At 41.9% G+C, this 22,303-nt stretch overlaps 1 protein-coding gene across 8 annotated transcripts in view; it reads right to left on the bottom strand.

Annotated features, from left to right (window-relative positions):
- PPIP5K2 (diphosphoinositol pentakisphosphate kinase 2) overlaps positions 1 to 22,303 on the bottom strand; it is a 397,208-nt gene that overhangs the window by 112,339 nt on the left and 262,566 nt on the right. For all 8 annotated transcript variants that reach the window (XM_030193432.1, XM_030193434.1, XM_030193437.1 and 5 more), the window contains 3 exons: positions 18,113 to 18,240; positions 11,783 to 11,897; positions 3,938 to 4,045 (listed from right to left, as the gene is read on the bottom strand). In XM_030193432.1, coding sequence (XP_030049292.1) covers positions 3,938 to 4,045; positions 11,783 to 11,897; positions 18,113 to 18,240 — 351 coding nt within the window. The remainder of the gene's footprint in view (positions 1 to 3,937; positions 4,046 to 11,782; positions 11,898 to 18,112; positions 18,241 to 22,303) is intronic.

Raw genomic sequence — 22,303 nt, 5'->3', positions numbered from 1 at the left:
GAGCCATGCTCTGTATGCTTTCCCTCCTTGTTCACCTGTAGTTTAATTATGTTTATAGCTACTCTGAAATTTACTGAGCGGATGAATAGCGCAGCTTAGAGGGAACACTGCTTCTCTCTGTACAAACACAATTTTAACAAAAAATTTTAAAAAAGAGACAGTAGAGGCACTTTTGAACACAGCAGAGAATAATTAACCACAAATTAAAAATGAAAATATGTTGACAAATATTAAACTGAACTCCCAAAAAGCCACAGTGCAACTCCAGAGAAAAAGTGATGCATGTGCCCCTGTATTGTGCAAATATAAAGATTGCAGATGCAAATTTCAAAAACTGACATATTTCAATTACCATTCTATATGTTAACAAATACAAATAAAACAAAAAAATGGAAAATATGACAGTATAGTGCTGCTATGGTATTCTGTTCTGCGGAGAAAGGAGTATGGTAGGCAGGTGCTTTCAAAAAACTAAGGGAGATGTATATATGATAAATAGTCTTTATTTACCGATCCAACTTAAATGCCTGAACCCTGGAACACAACGAAACCTAAGCTCGTACTGGACATAACCTAACTCTTCCTCCTTATGGTTCCCTAATGGGACTGTTACACATCACTTCGTATCTGTTCATACCGGAATTGGCGATCGCCTTTATGGTACTATGTAAGCCACATTGAGCCTGCAAATAGGTGGGAAAATGTGGGATACAAATGTAACAAATAAATAAATAAATTTGGGGAACATCAATTGACTATTTATTGTATATACGTGTAGGGTGTAGGGTAGGCTGGCACTTTCAAAAAACAAGTGAAAGTGCCAGCCTACCCTACACTCCTTTCTCCGCTGAACTGTTTTTGACGTAGGGATCGAGTGTTCCTCCACTTTTTGTGGTTTCTTCTTGCTTTATGGTAATCTGTTCTGACATGAGAAAGGAAAGTTTGGCCTCCAAACATTAGTCAAAAATGTATTAAAATTAGTCCAATAAAGATATCACCTTATTTCCATTTTCTGTATTTATTAACATAGCAACTACACCACTTTATCCTAAACTAAAAATAAAATTCATTTTTTTTCTACCTTTGTTGGCTGGCCTTTTACTTTTTCTAATTGTGTTGGTCCCAGTCAATCTCTTGTTTCTTCTTTCCTCATTGTCTTAACTCTTGCCAGCATCTGCTCCCTCTCCTCCCCCTTTTCATCCAGCATCTGTCCCCTCTCTCTCTCCTCCCCTTTCCATCAAGCATCTGACCCTTCTATCTCCTGACTTCCATCCAGTCTCTCCTCTTTTTCTCCCCCTCCATCCAGCATTTGGCCCCTCTCTCCTCCCTTCCATCCAGTCAGGCCCCTCTCTCTCCCCATTTCCATCCAGCATCTGCCTCCTCTCCCCCTTTCCATCTGGCATCTGCCCCCTCTCTCCAACTCATCCAATGTCTGTCCCTCCTCTCACCATTACATCCAGTGTCTACCACCTCTCTCCCCCTCATCCAGTGTCTAGCCCTCCTCCCCACATTCAGTGTTTGCCACCTCTCCCCCACTTTTCCATCCGGCATCTGACCCCTCTCAACGCCTCATCCAGCGCCTGGCCCTCCTCTTCTCCCTACATCCAGCATCTGCCACCTCTCTCTCCCCTTCTATCTGGCCCTCCTCTTCTCCCTAAAGGGAAAAAGGATGGGACTCGATATACTGCCTTTCTGTGGTTACAATCAAAGCAGTTTACATATTATATACAGGTACGTATTTTGTACCTGGGGCGACGAAGGGTTAAATGACTTGCCCAGTCACACAACATCCAGCACCAGGGTTGATACAGCCTGCTGTGTAGGCTGCAACTCTGTCCGCTGAGATTCCAAAATCAGGGGATCTAATCTGTTCTGATAAGTCTTGCACCTGTGTTGAGTGGCTCCATTCCCCTGTGTGCTAGAAATATTAGTGTGGTGAACTTCAGTAGTGCTTTATCACTCTCTGAGGGCTAAGGTTTCAAAAATGCTCAAACATCCTTCGGGGAGGATAGGAAACACCTCTGTCTACAAGCACCATCAGGCAAGCTGGATACCACAGACCCACTTGATATCCCTTTTCTTGAAGCTCTTTTTTATAGCCCCAGAGCTCCTACGTTTTCTAATTGTCTTCAAACTCAAATCAGGAAAAACTCATATCTCCATGATTTCTGAATTTCTAGATTTCTGAATTTCTTTTAAGATTTTATGCCACATCTCAGAGGGTTCAGCGAACTGTCCACTGCCTCCACGGCCTCTCCAACCATTGACTCCCTCAATCCTTCAGATGCCATGTTTTCTCATGGGTCCGTTGTTGTTTTTGTCACATAGAGCTCTTTAATAGTGGCTCCAACTTTAGGTTTTAGCTGTTTCAGAATCCTTTAACACCTTTGTAAGTACTTCGAAGTAACATGCTCTGTTATCCACTGTTTTAAGTTCTTGATAATGCAGAACTAGGAGGATAGCTGAGATGGGATCTGCAGAGCTCCCTTAAGCACGTCTGCCCTCCATGCGCGCCAACCGGAAGTCAGTCTTAGTCACTACTGATCTAGCATTGAAATAAATAATAGATTGGGATACTAGTCACAATATTATCCGGAATACAATAGTTTGATAATGCTTAAAAATTTTTCTACAGCTATTATTAAACTCCAGATAACGTCTCTTTGAAACTTATAGTAGGGTTGGCAGTCCTGCAGATATAAAAATGTTTTCAAAATGCAGAATTTCTTTTAAAACTTCGAGCCAGATATTCAACTCCAAGTACTCCTGCACCTGCAATGAAGAAGGTTCTAAAATATAGTGAAAAGCTTCCTCCCCCTGTTGTAACCCTACACCAGCACCATTCAATTTCAGTGCATTTAAATGTACACACACTGCCATTTATTTATAGATTTAGCTCACATCTTTTCAACAAATAGTTCACATCTGGTGTGGAGTTTCTCAACCTCTTCTGAAGGCACACCTAGCTAGTTGGGTTTTCAAGATTAAATCAATGAATATGCATGAGATATATTTGCATATACCGGAGATCCATTGTATGTAAATCCATCCCATGCATTTTCACTGTGGTAATCCTGAAAACCCGACTGGCTAGGCAGAGCCGCCGGGGGGGGGGGGGGGGGGGACAAAATTCCCCAGGCCTCCAAGGGGGAACCAGCGCCGCAGTCCCGGTCTCACCCGCTCGCGGTTCTGTCGACCGTCCGCCATTGGGCCGGGCCCCCTGCATTCAAATCAGCGCCTCACCTCCATGTGAAAGCGCAGCAGCGGCAGATTGCCTCCCTTCGGGCCTTCCCTCCCTGTGTCCCGCCCTCACCTGATGTAACTTCCGCGAGGGTGGGGCACAGGGAGGGAAGGCCTGAAGGGAGGCGATTTGCCACTGCTGCGCTTTCACATGGAGGTGAGGTGCTGTGATTTGCATGCAGGGGGCCCGTCCCGGTGGCGGACGGAGGGAGGCTGTTGACAGGGCCGGGGATGGGCAGGTGGAGACTGGAGACTGCGGTGCGGCAGCCGGGGGGGGGGGGGGGGTGGCCTTGCCCAGGGACCTGCCCAATCTCTCAGCAGCCCTGTGGCTAGGTGTGCCTCCGGAAGAGGCTGAGAAGCTCGACACCAGATGTGAACTACTACTGAAAAGATGTGAGATAAATCTATAAATAAATGGCAGTGTGTGTACATTTAAATCTCATCTAGTGTGTGCATGCATATTTAGTTGTGTTCACAAAAGGAGGGGAGAAGGGCAGTAACAATCAAACCATATTTACATAGCTATATGCAATGTTTTGGCTTATTGCCCTAAATACACACCAGAATCTTACATTTGCAGAGTATCTCATTTCTGATTTCAAACTTATACTTTAAAAAGTAACTAAATCTCAACTAACACTTAGGGCACATCATCTTAACTACATTATCTTTTGATTTGCTTTATTCACTTGATTACCTTGTTTGGGTCTTCATACAGCATGATAACTATCTGCGTCATGTAGTTCAGCTCACTGACAGAGTTTAGATAATCCATGGCTCGTTTCCACTGTTCATCTTTTGTATCCTTCAAAATAAAACCATCATTTTAACACAAACATGACAGAATTTCCTTTCTTTGCTCTCCACGAAGAGCAGGATTTAAGTCCTCACAGCATGAGTGGTATCACTGATAGACTCCGCACCTACACCAGTTTACTGTTACTAGAAGCTTTTGAGTCACCTCTCCACAGATGTACACCATTTCCCACTTGTCGCTTTCATGTGGGACCACCTCAGTCTGTTATTTATTAGCTAAGAGTAGAATACAACTCCTTGAGGAAGTGGGTGGGTATGTGAACACTTGTGTCATACTATCTACAGAGAACACCTGCTAGAGGGAAACAACTTGGTTTTCTCCAAGAGGACAGCAAATCCTCACAGCCCGGGACTCCTTACTACAGGCCACCTAGTAGAAAAAAAAAGGGGGGGATTAATGGGACTTTTCCATATTTTGTTTTCTTTAGAGTTATGGAAGACAGCCTGGAGAAGAAAAGAAATTGGTCCAGGAGGGTTGGAGTTGGATTCTAATCCCCAAAGAGATTCTGGAGAAATATCTGACCAAAATTACTGTTATTTACAAAAGCAGATTAGCGATACAAACAAAAAGTGGTTTACTAAACTGTCGCCCAATGTGGCCATGTTTCGCCCTCAGGCTGCATCAGAGCATAAAACTATAAATAAAAACATACATAAAAATCATTGTAATAACATTAATAATAATTTTAAAACACAAAACATACTGCTCATATACCTAAAAATCATCTTAATAACAAATAATAATTTAAAAACATAAAACATACCTATTGGCTGCCTTATATGTTTCCTTCAAAGGTCAAATAAAAAAAAAAATACAATCATCAAATAAGTGTCAACCCTACTCTAAAAGCAGAGCAAGATGGCTAAGTAGTCATCCTATATAAAAACAAAAAATCACTAAAAAACTAATGTACACATTTGATAACGATGGCAAGATAAAAGGTGTTAAGATGACTAGCCAAAGCGATACTGTAACATCTCAAATCTTTAAAAAAAAAAAAAACGCTAAAGATCAATGAAAAATGATGCGTTCCAGGTGCCATCTTGCCATGCACTCTAATGGCATCATCGCTGCATTCTTAGACTGAGAACAGTGATTAAACATGCTACAAAATCACACTATGCCTGATAAAACATAAAAGGTTTCTTTTTAAAATACAAACATGATAAAGTACTAAATAACAATTGTACATAAAGATATTAAACAATATATGTTATATATAAATATACAATACATTAAAAGGTGTTCATGATGATAAAAGTTCAAAGCAATCTTTATATACTATAAAAATACAGTACAGTCCTTCTCTTGGTTCAATCCATGTTTTACTGTATTAAACGTAAAAATGAACTACAGTTTTTTTATACTATTAAAAATGTTTCCTCACTGGAGAGGAGGAAATGTGGACAAAATGTTATTGCAGGCTGAACAAAAATTCATTTTTAGGTTTAATACAGTAAAACCTAATGGATTGAACCAAGAGAAAGACAATATTGTATTTTTATACTATATAAAGATTGCTTTGGACTTATCATCAAGAACACCTTTTAATGTATTGTATACTATGTATACATAACATTTGTATTATATATTTTTTTATTGCTTATTATCTTTATGTACAATCAATATTTATTTAGTAATTTATCATTATTTTTCTATTTTAGAAATATTCCTTATTTTATGTTTTACCAGGCATTGTCTGACTTGGTAGCATGTTTAATCACTGTTCACAGTCTACGAATGCAGCGATGAAGTCAGTGACGTTACTGGAACGCATGGCAAGATGGCGCCTGAAACACATTATTTTTTCATTAATTTTTAGCATTTAAAGTTTTGAGATGTTACAGTATCATTTTGATTGTTTTTTTTGGTGATTTCAGCTAGTCATCTTAGTGCCTTTTACACTGTGCCATTGTTATGAATGTTATGAAATGTGTACATTCATTTTTTACGAGACTTACGAGAAGAAGAAGCCCGGATATGGTTGCTTAGAAAAGAACAACAATGGATTTTTCGGTTAAACACTTTAGCCCCTAAAGGGCTTAATGGGAAGATCGAATGGTTTCATAAGTCTTTTTAAAAAGTTTTTTTTCAAATAAGTTCTGTTGAAGAGTCGTTTTCTGGGAGGTGTTCTGATTGGCTGGGATTGACATCGTGTGATGTCAGGGGTACTATGTATGGCCGCCATGTTGAAGATATCGCTGCCTTCATGCAACCGTCAGCAGAAAGAACGGACTGTAAGCAAAAGTTTTTTGCTCATAAAGAAGTTTGATATTAACAGTGTTTTAATATTCTGTTTCTCTTTATGTGACAGTGTTAAAGACCTGTGGTTCTGAAGCAGCAGAAGCGAAACGGGGCCTGTTGGCCACGGTCTCAGCTGAAGAAGGCTAGCTTACCTGCCTAAGTCAAGTAATTTTCTAGTGCATTAAGGTTATGCTTCTCTATTTGCTAAGAAGATAAGAGAAACGAAGAGGAGGTTTTTAGCCTATGATGTGCCCTAAGTGTTAGTTGAGATTTAGTTACTTTTTAAAGTATAAGTTTGAAATCAGAAATGAGATACTCTGCAAATGTAGTATGAAGATGCCCTAGCCCTCTGCCTGTTGTTACAAGATAGAGGTGCTTCTTGAGGCGCTTCCTCCTTTAAGAATAATCTTTTGATGCTTACCTATGACTGTGTTTCCATATTTATATGTTAACTTTAATAAGAAGGAACCAGTTTCCCTATAATATCTATAGTTTATCTCTACATTCATTTTTTTTAAAGTATTTCTGTTTTTGTATAGGATAGCCACTTCTTAGCCATCTTGCTCTGATTTTACAGTAGCTTTGACACTTATTTGTCATCGGGCCCAGCGCCTTGTTTCCGGCAGTGGCCAATCTAGGTCACAAATACCTGGCAAACCCTCCCCCCTAAAAAAAAAGTACAGCCTCTGGAGACAGGTTAAAGAACAGATTATAGACTTTATTTTTTTCTAGATGGGTAATCCTTTGCTGTGACAGAAAGCCTTTTGCCCAAGTTGTGTCCAGTTCTAATTCTTGTGGCAGGTTTAGTTGACACTTGGAGTAATTTAGGATGAAGCACAAGAACTCCAGCACTCGAATAGTTGCACATACAGATTCTTCTGTTTCTTCTCAAAGATAGATGATTGGCTAGTCAAGATCACAGACAAACACATGCACTCGCAAGTCTGTGTAGGTATGCTGCTGTGACTGCAAGGCATTTTATGAATACATGGAAAGCTGATGCAAGGACAAAAGATAATATATGATACTGAATGTTGCATTTCCTAATGACAAATCTTGAATACTTCTCGCGACTGAGATGTATCTCTATGCGAGTATACACATCATTTAACATACATAACCAGTTTTCTCTCTGGAGGGAAAGGGATTAGACTGGCCAGAGAAACCATCTTTAACTTTTCTCTTACAAGAAACTTGTGTAGAGCCTTTAAGTCTAAGATGGGACAGAATACCCCCCTCCCCCCCGGTCATCTTTGTGGTTATAAAATACTTGGATTAAAATCCTTTCCCTCTTTCCCTGGTGAATGGATTCCTCCCTCTGTCTCTAACCTGAATGAACAGCCTCAGCCATTTCCAGAACAAAATCAATGAATGAGAATTGTTCAAGTGGGGACTTCCTTCTCTCATGTGGTGGAAAGACAGTTGAACCCTCTTCAGAATCCCAGGAGTGCTCTGTCAGACCCTGAAAAGTACTCCAAAGGAGGAGTTTGGATCTCTGCCAGATTTGAACTACTAACTCTGGTGTTAGGCCTTGGGAGGATGTTGAAATACCAAGGATTTCTGATGCCTCAGTGAAGCTGGATACACTGGGGACCAACAATGATATGGATAAAATCAATCCTGAGGCTTGTTGAGAACCAGTTGGAACTCTCTCTATACTGTTATTACTGATGTTGAAGCAGTAGCACCTTGCCAAGCAAAGAAACGCTCCAGCACTGAATCTCCTCATGAGCTACTCCTTGATGGTTGCCATCGACAATGGTGTGGGAAGTACAGTAGGAGTAGCCATGTCCTGCTGAGTCACATGAGGAGCATTATAAAGTCATTTCTTGGGTCCTTGGAGGCTGTTGTGTCCCTTATGATATCGAGGAGGAAGAGCAGTCCTCGTATCAGGGGTACACAAGGACACTGGTGTCCTTACTGCTCTAGGAACAGTGTTCTGAAGTGTGATGTCAATGAGTACCAGACTCCACCTGTCATTTGGCATCAAAGCCCTTGGCACTGAAGTCAAATCCTTCCTGTTCTTTGGGCAAGATTCAGATGATGTCTGATCTCAATGGCCTCTATTGATGCTCAATGCTGAGGTTGATCGATGCACTCTTGATGCTGATGCAACTGATGGAGCTCTGTGACCCATGGAAACCAATTCTTCCAAAACTGAAAATCAAGACTTATTGGGGCCAAAAAATTGTTTATGCCGTTTCTCATGACATCAAGCACCTTTCTTAGACATCTGTGAGAATAATTTACAGTGAGAGTGTTCAGTCTATCCTCAGGCACAGAAGGCATCAATCATAGCTATCCGCAATGGATATGCTCCTGTTACACCGCATGCACATCTTAAAGCCCAGAAAAATAGCCCAAATGATTTGATTTAAAACAAAAACCCTAACCAGGAGCTATGGAGAAATAGTGGGTTTCTGAGCCTATGAACTGTATTGTTTTGCTGATGACATATTTCTCCTGCTTGTTTTGTAGATATCTGTTTCTCCTGGTTGGCCAGCAGATGGTGATTGCCTTTTTTTTTTTTTTTAAAGGCTATACAGAACTGAGTTTTCTTTTTCCCGCCTACCTGTGAGGTAATTAGTCAGTCTCAATTTGGAAGCAGAGGAAGTAAGACCTCTCTATTGAGACCCTGTGATCAGTTATATTATGTAACTTGTGAGAACTATTCAGGTAGTGATAAGATGTTTAGATAGTTTTATAATAATACTATTTCAGTTACCTGCTATTGTGTGCTGTTTTCACCATATCAGTGGCGTAGCTAGAAGGCAATTTTCGGGTGGGCACTACAACTTTTTTTGAAAGAGAAAAAACAGCAACATGCTCTGTCCCTACCCCACTCCATGCTCGACCTCTACTTCACTCCCTAAAACTTCAATGAGGGTTGCAGTGCAGGCTTCAGGGTTTTTTTTTAATTATGTTCTGAAAGTTTTTTTTTTTAATATATTGATTGTAAACGCTGTGATGGTGTTAATTGGAAGGACGTATATTAAATATGAGTAAATAAATTTCTTTTATTGCATTCTCTCCACTACTGTGATATGAATTTCTACAGATATTTCATTTTGATTCTGTATGCGTCCCTGCATGTTACGTGATGTGAAACCACTGGACCCTAGATATTTCTGAATTAGAGCTTGTTGTTTCATCCAAAAAACATATGTTATTAATACTCCTTGTGTATACTTTCATTTTACTTTTTTATATCTGGTAAACAACTCACTATAATTTCTTTCTGAATGGATCCTACATATCAATGCTACTTTCATAGGTATATTTTCCACTAGAAATACCATACATAGAGCACTGATAGAAAGCAACTATATGTTTCAGTTTCATCTTATCTGAATAGAGACTTCTGGGTCAATATTCAGTTGATGCGGAGGTGGGTCATAAAAATAATATCTGCATATTCACCTCCAGAACATATTCAGACAATAGCAATATTCAGCCTGCTACTCAGATAAGTTATCTGGATAACTTAAGACAGCTTTCTATCTGTTCCAAGTTCTCCAGATAGCAGACTGACTACTGCCACTATCCAGAAAAGATCTAGGACCAACCTGGCACTTCCCATACTCTGTCTTGGCACTATCCGCATAGTGCAGAGGTGGTTTGTAAGATTATACAAGGCACTATTCAGATAGTACCTCTGAAAATCTCAGTTGGCAGCACTTATCCAGATATCAGGTGCTGTTAACTAAGTAAGTGTTTTTCGCTTGCTTTTTAGATTTCACATCTTAGGATGTTTCTTATACTTATGGAAAGCTAAAACATCTATGCCAAAGGTCATAGCTTTAACAATGCCCCACCCCTGAAACTATGATACTGGTTCTTCTCCAGTTTTCGCACTACATTAAATATTTCAAAGCGTGCAAAATGAGAAGCAAGAAAAGTAGGATTACTATCTCCCCTCCCCTTTTTAGGAAAATGCATGCCTAACTTTCTCAGCACCCTTTCTAGGTTAAGCTCAGGAAGACAGAGTAAGACATATAACTGTGCATAAGCAGCTTCACACAGAAAATGAAATGGAGCGTTTTGAGAGTCAGTTTGTGCCCAAGCTCTTTGTATACAGACAGATTAGCAATAGGAGACTTTGAGGGGCATAATTGAATGAAAACGCCTATCTCCATGGGCGTTTATCTCCGAGAACGGGTCCGTGAAGGGGCGGACCGAACCGTATTTTGGGAAAAAATAGACGCCCATGTTTTATTCAACAATGTGTGAGCTGGGCGTTTTTGTTTTTCAGCGATAATGGAAAATGAAAGCGCCCAGCTCAAAAACGAATAAATCCAAGACATTTATTCGTGGGAGGGGCCAGGATTCGTAGTGCACTGGTCCCCGTCACATGCCAGGACACCAACCGGGCACCCTAGGGGGCACTTTTACAAAACCAAAAAAACAGGTAAAAGAGCTCCCAGGTGCATAGCACCCTTCCCTTGTGTGTTGAGCCCCCCAAATCCCCCTCAAAACCCAATGCCCACAAGTCTACACCATTACTATAGCCCTAAGGGGTGAAGGGGGGCACCTACATGTGGGTACAGTGGGTTTGGGGGGGTTGGACGACTAATAAGCATTAAGCAGCACAATTGTAACAGGTAGGGGGGATGGGCCTGGGTCCACCTGCCTGAAGTCCACTGCACCCCCTAACAACTCCTCCAGTGACCTGCATACTGCTGCCAGGGAGCTGGGTATGACATTTGAGGGTGAAAATAAAAAGTTGTGAAACATCATTTTTTTGTGGTGGGAGGGGGTTAGTGACCACTGGGGGAGTCAGGGGAGGTCATCCCCGATTCCCTCCAGTGGTCATCTGGTCATTTAGGGCACTTTTTGGGGCCTTATTCGTGAAAAAACAGGGTCCAGGAAAAGTGTCCTAAATTCTAGCTAAAAACGCATACTTTTTTCCCATTATCAGTGAAATGCGCCCATCTTTGTTCGGCAGATAACCACGCCCCAGTTCCGCCTTCGCCACACCTCTGACACGCCCCCATCAACTTTGTCCGCATCCGCGACGGAGTGCAGTTGAAAACGTCCAAAAATCGGCTTTCGATTATACCGCTTTATTCGTTTTTGTGAGATAAACGTCCATCTCCCGATTTAGGTCGGAACTTGGGCGTTTTTCTCGTTCGATTATAAGCAGGTTTGTTTCATAACTTGTCTGGGAATATGTTGGACGTTAGGGCCGAAACACGAGTTGTGTCGGGTCCCTTTTTATTGTTTTTGAAGACTGTTGTTAATAAAGATTTTCCATGGACACCATCTACAAGAGGTTCTTTTTGCCTCTACTGTTTAATGCCTATGTTAAATAATCATATTAAATTTTCAACTGCTGTAACAGAAGTTTTTATATGATTATGCACTATACAATGATACTGAGGCTGCATGATGACTGTTCTCAACTATATCCTGCTTCAAAACAACCCCATACAATTATATGTAGGCGAAAGTAAGTGTTTTACAATTAAATATTCTACTCACATCACATAATGGACCATAACGGAGAATTGACAGGAGGGAATGTACATGACTCTCACTTGTGAAGTATAGACGAGTGCGGACATGGCGTTCTGGAGATGTAACACCTCTAGAATACCTGCAAACAGAAAATGTTTAGAAAAGAACAGCTTTAGTAAATTAAAGGCAATTGTGATCTTAATAGCAAAGGAAACTTAATATAAAATTGATTTAACAATGATTTCTCTAAGAAGCATTATGTACTGGATTATAAAAAGGAAGTACTTAGAAAGAAAAAAAAAAAAAAGAGGTGTTCTGAGCCAGCCCAGTGGCTCAGTGACTATATTAAGCACTGCCATGCAGAGGATCTGCGTTTGATTCCAGGGCTAGGATTCTGCTCCTTGGGACAGAGAGGGATGGAAAATACTGCAGAAGATATATTCACAGCTTTTTGAAGGGAAGTGAAGCCTCAATCATTGCTCAAAAGTAGTATCTACAACCCAATTCAGGGATCATGCCTCCATGGTCTAAAGAGTAAACTCTGGCTGAGAACCACAGCTAAAAACGCTTCCTTAACAAAAGGAAGGCAAAGAGATATAAAATACAGTAAAATATCCCAGGTGGTCATGTGTTAACATGAACAAGGTGGGCTGATGATCTTTCACTAATTCAGCCAGACCATAGTTAAAATTAAACTCCAAAAATCTTTAACAGTGTGCTTAAAATGGAAAACATACAGGAACCTGTTCCACTCACAGACTATTAACTCAGTGTTGTACTTAGGCAGTTGGGAGTACAATCGAAAACAAACATAAATGGGGCCTGGTTCCTAACAGATCACAGAAGAGTTACAAAACTTTCTTACCTCATACCCCTCTGGTCCTTCAAAGGTACACTGTATAAGCATACTCTGGAGGTCTGATTCTTCCTGCTCTGGGTCTCCATGGCTTGTCTCCCTTTTGGGAGTTTATCTGCCCTGACTGAATCAAGCTCTCCCTGCTATGTTGTTCTAGGGCCCTGCCTCTTAAGGTGACCCTGTGAGGGAATGTACTTAGGAGGACTGGCAGTTTCCTATACACTCCATCACATACCCTGTCCCCAACCACTTCCTAAAAGGAAGTCAGCATTCTGGTGTTTTTCAGCCAGCTCGGTACTACACATTAAACTAGAAGGGCTGGAGACTCAGGCACCACCACATAATTCAACCTTTGGTTTCCTTATTGGAGGCCAGCCACTTGAGGGGCTGATTATTCACTATCAGTACATTTATTTATTAGGATTTATTTACCGCCATTTTGAAGGAATTCACTCAAGGTGGTGTACATGAGTAATAGACAATTACAGCAGTAAAAATATTCAAATAACAATACGAAGTATGGCATAATATACTACTTACAATGTCAACACAATACGTAACAGAACATTTTAATTGAAAGTAAAAGCAAAGATGGAACATATAGATAGATAAGAGAGTAAGAAGAGTTAGAAAGTAAGGTGATTAAGTTAAAGAAAGTTGCACATGAGGTCAGAGAGATGGTTAAATATTATCTCAGCTAGGGTAGGAGTGAATAAACATGTCCTGCTGCAGTATGTGCGATCAGTGTCACTCCCTGTGTGTGTGAGTGAGACTAACAAGTTAGTTACTTCTTCCATTAAAGGCCTGGTTGAAGAGCCAAGCTTTCACCTGCTTCCTGAAGTAGAGATAGTCTTGTGTTAAGTGCAGCCTTTCAGGCAGTACATTCCAGAGTGTGGGGACTACTCCGGAGAAGGCTCGCTTGTGGGTATCACATTGTGTAATGTCTTTTGGAGAGGGTGTGGTTAGCGATAGTCCTTGAGAGGACCTTAGTGTCCTTGGTCGTGTGTAGGGGATCAATCTATTCTTCAGGTACTCGGGGCCATTTCCTTTGAGGGCCTTGAAGATCAGACATAGAGTTTTAAATTTAGCCCTGTATTGTTCTGGTAAACAATGAAGTTTTTGCACAAATGGTGTGATGTGGTCAATGTCGCTTGCAACCTTCTATGAGTCTTGCTGCTGCATTCTGAATCAACTGGAGCTGGTGCAGACCCTTTGTAGTCAGACCATTGTATAGTGCATTGCAGTAATCCATTGTTGATGTTAACAAGGCATGTACAATGGGATAAGATTTACCTTCTCGATGTAAGGAGAGATGTAGCGTAGTTGTCACAAATAGTAGAAGCAGCTCTTGAAGGTTTATTATCTCCCTCTAAATAAGAGTTTTCATATTTCCAGAATCCACCAATGCCTAAAGGGGAGTACTGTGCAGCTCAACTAGGATCACAAAGTTCTATATATCTGGGTGGGGAGCATCCACAAATTTACTACTACTGCTTCTTATAATTTGTACAGCGCTACTAGACATAAGCAGTGCTGTACACTTGAACATGAAGAGACAGTTCCTGCTGGAAACAGCTTACAATCTAATCAGGACAGGTGTGAGGACACACTAGACTGACATCCATAGCATCGTTTTCCACCATTGTGCAATCCTTGGCAAAATATCCATTTTCTCCACAATTGAAACAAGTGGAAGGGTTGAACTCACGGTATGAGGTGCTGTGTCCTCAATAATTGTGGCTCCATTCATTCTGCCCTTTCCATTTGACTCCCTGGACACAAGGGCAACTTCTTCTCATTCAGTCTCAGAGTCTCAGGCATAGATTAAGCATGGTGGAAAAACTTCCACTACCCCTGCGGCACTCTTTAATACAAACCTCAACACATTTTTATTAAATCTAGGAGCCAGCCAAAAACTTAGAAGCCAGCAGTCAAGACCTCTCTCACTTCTCCTTCCCCACACCTCCAAAACTGTCCAGAGTGATTTTCTTTTTTGGGGGGGAGGGGGCAATGAAGGAAGTAAGGATGGGCAGGAATACCCTCCCAGATCAGCAGTGGATCTTTTAGAAACTGATCTACTAAGGCTGTTTTCCTATTCTGTGTCTGTGGGCAAAGAAACTTTAGTAAATTAGAAGCTGGACAGAAAGGGGAGAGAGAGGTGGCGGGCAGAAGTTGGATGAAAAGGAGAGAGAGAGAAGGTGGGCAGAAGCTGGACGAAAAGAATAGCATACCCAAAGCTCTCATAAGTAAATTAAGCAGGAGAGAGTGGAGACCCATGTGGGACCCCACTAGCTACATTCCATTTACTGGACAAAATCCCAGTCTTTCAACTGAATAATAATGATTCATCAAGAAACCTTTCAACCAGGACAAAACCAGGCCATCCAATCCAATCCACACTGATGGCAGACATTAACCAAAATCTGCCAATCCATTGCGGTTGTGTCCCTTGCTTAAGATGTTCTTACAATGAGCACCAGAGTATCAATTACTGTGTCACTGCTGTAATTCCCTCTGAATCCAGTCTGAAATGATCATGTGAATTCAAATAATCCATCAGTTGTTCAGTTATCATACCCTTCCATCAATTTAATGAACAGAGGGATAGAAGCAACAGGTCGATAGTTGGTAACTACAGAAGGACTAACTCTAGGATTGTTTGAGATTGGAGTTAGCACAATATCCTGTCCTAAAGACAGAAATAATCCATTCATTAAATGAAAATTAAACCAATCAGTTTATGGAAAAATAATAAAGAAGGTGATTTTAACAAATAAGGAGGATAGCCATCTAAACAGCACTAAGATTTGGCATATCTCATAAATAATTTTTGTGGCAGAGAGATCAATTTCCACAGAGTTTATAAACATTCTATCAGCAAGGGTGCCTAGATCCAAAACCTCCTCGACTCAGTTTCCAAACTGGACCCGCAAGACGTTGATTTCTAATCGCACTAATTTTATCCTCAAAATACGAAGCCAACTCAATCGCTGAAGATGACATTTCACCACAACTGATGTTTATTATACTATTTATATTAGTTAAATTTTCTAAGAACAAAAATTGCTTTTTAATGTCTAGTTGATTGGATCCTATCATCCTTGAATAAAAGCCACATTTCTTCTTAGCTAAAAGTTGTTGATATAAATGAGTATGATCCCGCCATAAAACTTAATTCGCTTTAGAAGGATCATGCCTACAAACCCTTTCTAATTTTCTACATTCTCTTTTTAGATTCATCAATTCTAGATCATACCATTTATCTGATTGTCTTTGGGATTTAACTTTAGATTTAATGGCAATAATTTTTCCAAGATCTCCAAACTGGCTTGATTCCAATCAATTAAAACATTCTCTGGTTGTTGGAAATTATATCGTTGATTAACTTCTCCCCAAAATTGTATACTTTCAACCTTATTCCTAAAATGTCGGACAATATGTCTTTTAAAATTCTTTATTGTTTTATAAGTCTAAGATAAAACAAAATCAATTAAGAAATGGTCTGACCAAGGGACTTTTATTATCTCTATACAGGAAAGGGAACCAAGTTGATTAGGTAAAGGAGTAGCACTTGCTAAAAAAAATCTAGCCGATTACTTTTTTCATGGGTTGGAACAACCAATAAAGAGGAATAGCCTATCTTATTTAAAAAAAAGCATTAAAATTCTTAGCGCCAGCTTGATAATCAAGGTGTAAATAAACATCACCTAACATAAAAGTAGAAACAGAGGTGACTGTATGACACATCACATCACAAATTCTTGAAAACCACCTTCTGGCACATAACACAGCACTTAAGTTAAAGAACCTTGAAATGTATTGTAAGCAACTCAGCAAGCTAAAATTTCTAGAAAGGAAGATGAGATAGAATTTAATAAAGTGATTAAAAAAAAAGATTTATAAATTATCATCAAACCTCTCCCTCACACCTGGCGCCCTACTCTTGGCAAGTGTAGAATATTATAACCAAGAGGGTAGTACTGCTTTAATCTGGGGCCATCAACTGATGGAAGCCAAGTCTCCATTAAAAACAAAAACCCATATTGGGCCGATTCTATTAAGTCATTTATTATTTCAAACTTATTCCTGACCGAACGTGCACTGAGGCAGACACAAGGAATACGAGTTTTAGAGACTTCAACACAAGGGACAGTTGATACTCTAACAATATTAGATCTATTATGAGACACATAATTCTTCCTAGTCCGCCTATTATACCTTTTGAAATTCCTTGTGGAAATATTAACTGGTATTTCTTTCCTCATTAAAAAACCCTACAACCTAATAAATTATGTCTATGTGTCAGCCTCAAGTTATCTGACTTGAGTGATGTACGCGAGATTAGCCACCACATCGAACAAGTAGAGGATCATATAGAGGAATTGGATAATGCTGTTCAGAGCCTCCGCTAGTCGCAGCAGCAACATCAGCTGGGGCTTCAAGGACTACTTAATCTGATAGAGGACTTGGAGAATCACTCCCAGAGATGCAATCTCCATTTTAAGGGGGTGCCTGAATGGAGCAGTTTAAGAATTGTGCTCAAGTGGTGACACATATTTGTGAATCACTTCTGAGGGCCTCGGATGGCAAACGGTCCAAGCAAAGTTGCCAGTTCCTTAGCTTTACTGCAGAATTGGGTGGTTTCCCGCGACCTTCCTATAGGATTTTTAAAAAAGTCATAGGTTGCGGCTTATTGGGCGGTTTTTCACTGCTGCAGCTACAGGTTGGGCGTTTTCCTGCATTCTGTCTGCTCGCCCTCCTATTGGTCCAATAGGAGGGCGAGAGAGGGAGGATCCAGTCTTCTTTTAAATGCCTGCATGCCCGCTCCTCGCACTGTGGTGTGTGAGAACTTGACAGTGACACTGTGTTGAGTCTGTTTGCAACGCAAATCTTCTTGAGGAGCTTTATTTTTTGGAGAGAGCAAAGAGTAGTGATGTAGAGGGGAGAGAGACACTAGAAAGACCAGAGGACTAGGAGAAGAAGGAGAGAGGAGACTGAGATGGTCTGGTCCCGGTCCTGGGCTCCCGGAGGTCAGAGAGTGAGAGGTGAGCCTGAGGCAGAGAGAGAGATGGCACAGACTGTGACAGTGTGCAGCAATACACAGTGACAAAAAAATAAAACAACCCTCCCCCCCAAACTTTCCTACCTCATGATTATCACTCTGGAGGTCTGCTTCCTTCTGCTCTGGGACTGCCTGGCTTGTCTCCCTTTTGGGGTTTTATCTGCCCTTACTGAATCATGTCCTGTCTGTGAAGCACTCAATCCTCTGAATATGGCCCTGTGAGGGAGTGTGTTTAAGGGAGACTAACAGTTTCCTATACACTCTATCACAGACTGCAAATTAAGACTAACAGAACTGGATCCAAACAATATTTACAACTGAGTTAGAAGTATAAAATCAGAGAAGGGAAAAAAAAACAGTTTAAAAAATTCCCAGCTATAAAGGATATAACCCAAAACAATCCATTTCACAACTCTAAAAGCATTAAAAGACTTACAGAGGGTGTAGTTTGTTTACAGTGTCATCATCCTGAGTTCTCTGAAGGTCTGAACGAATTTTCCTCACCAGAGGAGTGCAGTAACCTTTGGCAATCTCAAGTTTCTCCACTTTGGAAATGCCATATTCCTGAAAGAAAAATAAGTTATGGTAGACTAATGAAGAGTACGTAATAAACCCTGCTTATCTTTCTGATATCTAATTCTGAAATGCAGTTAACTTAAATAATGATTCATAAGTGCTTCAGTAAAAACTTTTGAAGCTCAAACAGGAGGCAATGATCTGCAAGCAAGCAAAGCAGCAGAACATGGAGCAGACCAGCAGGTGTAGAAGTAGATGATTTATTAAAACATGTACCAGATGTGGCCATGTTTTGCCCCAAAAAGGCTGCATCAGGGGTAAAGCTTAGTCCAGACAAATAAATTAAAAGGATACAGAAGTGGAGCCAGGTTGACGGCGCAGGGGGCGCGAGAGCGGACTTGCGCCAGTGCACATTTTCAATGCAACACATTGAGAAAAAAATAGGCGCCGGTGCTGGCAGAACTCCGTTTGGGGGAGTGGCCGCCCCCCCCCTGGCTACACCACTGAAAAGATACAAATGAATATTAAATCATATCAAAAATAATTCCAATAAAACATAAAACACAAATAATGTTAAAGGTTCAGTCATAAAATATAACAAATAAAACAACCACAACTGTGGTTCATTTATATATTTTTAATTAATTTATAAGTCTGGACTACAGCTTTACCCCTGACGCAGTCTTTTTGGGTGAACTGTGGCTACGTCAGGTACATGTTTAAATAAACTATCTTTTGCTCTGAAACTTTTGAAGCTGCCTGTGTTTCAAAGATAACTGAGAAACTTTTCTCTTTAAGCAATTTTGTTTACTATACAATTTAAAGTAAATCAATACCATGTTCATGTTTTGTCATGGTTGTCGTCGTCGCCGACGCCCGTGCCTTGCTCGTCTGTGCTGTGTTCCTCCTTCTTACCTACTACAATTACCTGCAGTTCCAGTCAGTGACCTGTGGTGTCACTATAGAGTGGTGATGAAGGCCAAGCTGGTGATGTCATCAGCACTGAGCACTTCTTAAGCTGGCTTCTGAGAGTGCTCAGGGTTCTGGCAATAATCCTTGATTGGGCCCAGGCCCGTCTGGGGCCCTGCTAGTTCCAACTTCGCTTCCTTTGTGAGGCCGAGGCCGAGGCCTGAAGCTTTACTACAGCTTTTCCTTTTGCTGTGTTACTGTGCATATCTGTTTCCAAGCCAGGGAGTCCTGAGGAGTAAAAGTTTGGTCTACAGCTTTTCCTATGCTGTGTTCCTGTTGAGATCTGTTTCCAAACGTGGGTGTCCTGAGGAGGTTTGGGAGTCCTGAGGAGTAAAAGCTTGGCCTACAGCTTTCACCTATTGCTGTGTTCCTGTGAAGCCTGCTTTCAAGCTTGATAGTTCTTAGGAGTAATAGCTCTGCCTACAGCTTTCACTTTTGCTTGGGTCCAGTGAAGCCAACTGCCAGGCCTGTGAGTCCAGAGCCTCCCGTGCCTCAGTTGAGATTCCAGTTGCCCACCATTGAGTCCTTACTCATTGTATGCAGCGAATGGTTTTGTGCTGTGTTTGGGACTGTGTGGGCTGGATGATGGGGAATGCTGCAGGTGAAGCGGCTGAGGCCATGTCGTAAGATATCTCTGGACAAGGAAGCGGTGCTTGGAGTGCGGAGGGGTCCATGTGGGCTGATCCTGGCCCTTGGGTGTTGTGTGGGGCCGTTGAGTCTTCCGTCTTGGGAGCATCGGTTCAGGTTTGGCTTCTTTACCTTGCTTGCCTTGGGAGCGTCGGCTCGGGTTTTGTTGCTTTATCTTGCTTGCCTTGAGAGTATCCGGCTCAGGCGCCCCAGTGACTGTTTGCTTGTCTTAGGTGACATCCCTAGTCTTCTGTGAGCGGATTGACCATCTCTTGCCTCCACCTGTGGTGCAGGTCCTCAAGAGACTCTCTTTTCTTTTTGTTTTGCTTCTGCTCTACTCTGGTTTTGACGGAGCTTGCCGCGGTTGTTCCATGGCTTTTCTGAATATACTAACAGAATGAACCCTTTCCAGAACCACTAGTGGTGTTTCCTCTGTCAGCCAAGTATTACCTGTTTGTCTTTGTCCTGCTAGGGCGGGCCCTTTGCCCAGTCTATTGTGTTCTACAGTATGCCATATGTTTGCATTGCTCTGTTAGTATTGAGATGTGCAGCTAGGCTGCTTATGTTGATTTCCCCATACAGCTAGGCTGTTCCACTTTACCTTTACTGTATACTTAATGCTTTGCATTGTGTTCGCTAGTATTGAAATGAGCAACTAGGCTGCTTACGATACAGCTAGGCTGTTCTACTTTACCTTATTCTATGTTTTATGTTTGCCTTGCTTCAGCTAGGTTAGACTGTATAGCTAGACTGCCTGTTTTCCTTTCTGTGCCATTTGGCTACCCTTTTAGCCCTGTGTTTTTTGCCGCTAATAAAGCTGCCTCAGTTCATCTCCACTTGTGGTCCGGTCCTGTTCTTAGGAGCACTCTTGGTTCTGAGGGGACTCAGTCTACCCAGAGGTGCAGGGTCGTACCTAGGGTCTCTGGCGCCCCCCTGCAGACTATCAGTTGCCCCCCCCCCGGTGAAAATGATCAGCCCCCCCCCCCCCCCCCCAGTGAAAATGATCGCTCACCACTTGCCACACTGACAGGAATTGTCAGCAATATTCTTAGAAACAAATTGCTATACATTGCAAAATAAGATAGCAGATGTAAATTCTCAAAGTGGACATATTCCAAATGCTAAAATGAAAATAAAATGATTTTTTTCTACCTTTGTTTTCTGGTGACTTTCTTTTTCCGATCATGCTGGCCCAGTATCTGAGTCTGCTGCTATCTGTCCCCTTAACTCCATTTCCAGGGCTTCCTTTCCATGTATTTCTTTACTTTCCTCCTTTCTTCTTCATTTCTTGCTCTATATCCTTTTCCAGCAATTTATTCTCTCTCCCTGGGTCCTGTCCTCCCATCCACGTCCATCCTTGTCCCTCTCTGCCCTTCCCTCCTCCATCCATAGCCAGCAATCCTCCTATCTCCCCTCCCCTCCATTTCCAGCAAATTGTCCTCTCCCTGGGCCCCCATGTCCATCCTTGTCCCTCTCTGCCCTTCCCTCCTCCATCCATAGCCAGCAATCCTCCTCCCCTCCCCTCCATTTCCAGCAATTTGTCCTCTCCCTGGGCCCCCATGTCCATCCTTGTCCCTCTCTGCCCTTCCCTCCTCCATCCATAGCCAGCAATCCTCCTCTCTCCCCTCCCCTCCATTTCCAGCAAATTGTCCTCTCCCTGGGCCCCCATGTCCATCCTTGTCCCTCTCTGCCCTTCCCTGCTGCATCCATAGCTAGCAATCCTCCTCTCTCCCCTCCCCTTCCAGCAATTTGTCTTCTCCCTGGGCCCTGCTGCTGCCCTCCCATCCATGCCTCTCTGCCCTCCCATCCATGCCTCTCTGCTTTTTCCTCCGTGCCCTGGGGCCTTTAAATCTTTACTTCCGGTCACAGCAGCGTCAGTGAAAGCAGAGCGCTGCCGACGTCTCCCTTCCCTTCGCGCTCTTGGTTCCCTCAGTGTATGCCTTCTTCTGACGTCAGAAGAAGGCGCGACACTGAGGGAACCAATGAGTGCAAGGGAAGGGAGACGTCGGCAGCGCTTTCACTGACGCTGCTGCAACTGAGGTAAAAGATTTAAAGTCCTCGGTGGTGCGGGGCGAGGGTAAGCACCGCGGCAGCGCCCTCCAGAGGTGGGCGCCCCCCTGCGGCGCTTACCCCGCTTACCGCATCGGCACGGCCCTGCAGAGGTGGGTGGGCGATTCTCACGCGGCCACCTCTGGGCTAAGGGCTCACAAACGTCACACGTTTTACCAGTGCCTTGCAAGTCTTTACACACTTGCTCATTTTTTTACATTCTAAACAATACAATTTCAAAATGCATTAAAGTAGGAGATTGTTTCACTGATCTACACAATGTGCTCAATGCAAAAGAACAATTATAGAATATTCAAAAATCAATAGGAAACCAACACTCAATTGTATAAGTGTTCGTAACCCTTAACATGACTCTTCTGCAACAATAAGAGCAATTAGTCATTTAAGAGTCTACCAACTTTGCACAGTGGATGGTGTAATTTTTGCCCATTCTTATTCGCTGAAT

The sequence above is a fragment of the Microcaecilia unicolor genome, chromosome 2, assembly GCF_901765095.1.
Source record: "Microcaecilia unicolor chromosome 2, aMicUni1.1, whole genome shotgun sequence".
Taxonomy (NCBI): domain Eukaryota; kingdom Metazoa; phylum Chordata; class Amphibia; order Gymnophiona; family Siphonopidae; genus Microcaecilia; species Microcaecilia unicolor.
This window is presented reverse-complemented; position numbering and strand designations above follow the sequence as displayed.